At 44.1% G+C, this 3,367-nt stretch overlaps 1 protein-coding gene across 1 annotated transcript; it reads left to right on the plus strand.

The window, feature by feature from the left end:
* The first annotated feature begins 200 nt into the window (after positions 1–200).
* Positions 201–3,063, plus strand: LOC143260874 (uncharacterized). The gene has a single exon (XM_076527456.1). The coding sequence runs from the start codon at positions 276–278 to the stop codon at positions 2,703–2,705; it is 2,430 nt and encodes an 809-aa protein (XP_076383571.1). The 5' UTR covers positions 201–275; the 3' UTR covers positions 2,706–3,063.
* Positions 3,064–3,367: the final 304 nt, after the last annotated feature.

A 3,367-nucleotide genomic window follows, 5' to 3' on the forward strand; every position in this document is an offset into this window, starting at 1 on the left:
AAAGACATAATACCTTGTTGCATTTCGAGGAGGCCAACGCGTGTCAGGTAGACATTGCGACCACTCCCAAGGAGGCCGAACAAGGATCGTCAGGTGCGGTGACGTTGTTTTCTCAGGAAAACGCAGAAATTCTGTTATCCACAGCACGAATTGTGATTCTTGACAAAAACAACAGGGAACATCAATGCCGCGTACTACTTGATCCCGGTTCTCAATCGAATTTTATCACTGAAAAACTCGCAAAAACTTTGGGTTTAAATTTGCACGCGATCAATATGCCAGTTACGGGACTCGGGAATACTAGTAACAGTATTAGATATTGCGCAAAGAGCACTATTAAATCTAGAATAGCCAGCTTCTCGGAAAACGTAACGTTTTTAGTATTACCGTCGATAACGGGTCGTCTACCCTCTCGACACGTAGATCGGTCAGGTATACCCATCCCAAGCAATATAAAGTTAGCAGATCCGGAATTCAATAAACCAGCAGCTATTGAAGCTCTGCTAGGAGAATACCTCTTCTACAAATTATTATGCGTAGGACAAATCAGGCTACCTAATGGGAGGTGCGTATTACAAAAAACGCGATTAGGCTGGCTAATCTCGGGAGAAACCAATTGTCAGCACAACTCATTTAGGAGCGCTAAGTGTCATCTGGCCAACCACGATCTCAATGATCAGGTTGCAAATTTTTGGAAGATAGAGGAATGTCCAAGTGAAAAGCATTTTTCCCTCGAAGAGAAGGCATGCGAGCAACACTTTCAGGACAATACGTATCGCGACGATCAAGGTCGGTACGTAGTCAGACTTCCTTTCAATAAGACCCTATCTCAATTAGGAACTTCAGGTAAAATGGCATTGAAACGATTTTATACTCTTGAAAATCGCTTAGAGAGTCAGCCTGAATTAAAACAACAATATAAAGAATTCATCAATGAATATCTGCAGTTAGGACACATGTCGCTCGTGAAACAAGATTGCGTAGATGAAGGATTTTACCTACTCCATCACGCTGTGCTAAAAAGCACTAGCAGTAGAACAAGGCTACGGGTCGTATTTGATGCGTCAGCTAAATCCTCTAGTGGAATATCCCTCAATGATACACTGCTAGTAGGACCTACAATACAAGATGACATTTTCCAATTAATCACTAGATTTCGAACACACAATTATGTGTTAACGGTAGATATAGAGAAAATGTTTAGACAAGTTCGAATTCACGCAACTGATGCCAAGTTCCAGAAGATTCTTTGGCGCAATTCTAAGGATGATACTGTCCAAACCTATCAATTAGATACCGTGACTTATGGTACGGCACCAGCTCCGTTTCTCGCGGTTAGAACTCTGACGCAATTAGCCGAGGACGAAGGTCAAGCTTTTCCCTTGGCAGCGGATGCTCTGAAACATGACTTTTACGGGGCCTTCGATAAATGTAACAAATTAATTAGTTTAAACCCTTTCCTAGATGATAAGGGTATAATTCGTGTAGGTGGTCGGTTGAGAAACGCCGACATCAAGTATACGCAAAGGTATCCTATAATACTACCCAAATCGCATCCAGTCACCGCACTGATAACTCAATTCGAACACCAACAAACCTTGCATTCTGGCATACAAGGGACATTAAATGCGGTCAGACAGCGGTACTGGCCAGTTGATGGCAAAAATATGACACGCCACATAATTCGCAAATGTTTGCGATGCTTCAAGGCTAAACCGACAGGTCCGCCTGACTACCTGATGGGCAACCTTCCCCGCGATCGGCTCGTAGCGACTCGACCGTTTGAGAACACCGGCGTAGACTATTGCGGTCCATTGTTTGTGAAAGAGAAACGTTTTCGCAACCAAAAACGCCTCAAGGTGTATGGAGCAGTTTTTATTTGTTTCGTGACAAAGGCTGTACATTCAGAATTAGTTAGTGATTTGACCACGGAAGCCTTCCTCGCGGCATTAAATAGATTCTTTTCAAGACGAGGCAGGTCTAAAAATATCTACTCCGACAATGCTACAAATTTTATTGGTGCAAAAAACGAAATCGCAGAGCTATTGACGTTAGTCAGATCAAGGGATCACAATGATCAAGTTGCGCGACATCTAGCTAACGTAGGAATAGTATGGCACTGTTCACCACCCAGGTCACCCCATTTTGGTGGTTTATGGGAAGCTGCTGTGAAGAGTTTCAAGCACCATCTAATAAGAACCGTTGGAGACACTTTGTTGACGTATGAACAACTGAACACGTACGTAGTTCAAATTGAAGCCATCCTCAATTCTCGTCCCCTAACACCCCTTTCATCCGATCCAAACGATTTGCAGTCGTTAACACCTGCTCACTTCCTAATCGGCGAGTCATTGACTAGTCTGCCTGAGCATGATTTCACGACTATTGCGACGAATAGGTTATCTTTGTGGCAACATATACAGCGTATCAAACAACACTTTTGGACGCGCTGGCACAAGGAGTACTTAAACGAATTAAGTATTCGTAGCAAATGGAAGTCTGGAGCCTCCGATGCGATCAAGGTGGATATGCTGGTACTCCTTCGAGACGAAACGCTACCAGCGATGCGATGGCCGTTGGGACGGGTCATGGAGATCCATCCAGGACATGACGGTGTTGTAAGGGTAGCGACCATTAAAACCGCGAATGGAGTGTACAAAAGAAGTGTAAAGAAGCTGTGTCCTTTACCAACTCAAGTAGCTTAAGCACTATATCTAAGGCATTTTTTTGTAAGCAATCATTGCAATGCGTTATTAATGTGTTATAAGTTAAATTAGTAATTTAATCTAGTTCTAAGCGTTGCGGATCTAAAGGCGTAACGCGTTTTGTTAACGAATGTTGAACAGAGCCGTTCAAAGGGGGCGGCATGTTCCGTCCTGGACGGATCAACACCGAACCATCTGTCAGGTCACTTGAGGGCCTACGGGGTCTAAACTACGACCCCGAGAAAAGGTGCCTGACAGACCAATAAAATAAACCGAACCCTACGGGACAAGGTTCAAATATTTCGGATTTACAACGACGACCCGCTGTAACGACATTTTTTACCGTTTGCTTTACCGGTTAAATACTTTTATTGCTGTACTTTAGCCGGAGACCCAAGGTGGTCTCCAACTGCCTTCCGTCGACTTGCCCTATTTTCAAGGCCCTAGAGCAACGTCTTCGGAAGTGGGGACAGGTTGGGGGTGAAGCCAATCAGGCTCCAAGATTTGGCTGCACAAAATTGACTCCACCCCGAGCAAGTCAACCTGCAACCCAAAATTTGTCGAGACAACCAGTCTTGTCGGTAACTCTCACGAGAGATGGTCAATCACTCTCAAGCACAACTGTAAACCCCTGGACCTTCTTCAAAATAAACTGTGTTGCC

The sequence above is a fragment of the Megalopta genalis genome, unplaced genomic scaffold (assembly GCF_051020955.1).
Source record: "Megalopta genalis isolate 19385.01 unplaced genomic scaffold, iyMegGena1_principal scaffold0022, whole genome shotgun sequence".
Classification (NCBI taxonomy): Eukaryota; Metazoa; Arthropoda; class Insecta; order Hymenoptera; family Halictidae; genus Megalopta; species Megalopta genalis.

What these genes read in the sequence shown, in the direction of transcription:
- LOC143260874 (XM_076527456.1), top strand. Translation starts at nt 276, where the DNA reads ATGCCAGTTACGGGACTCGGGAATACTAGTAACAGTATTAGATATTGC.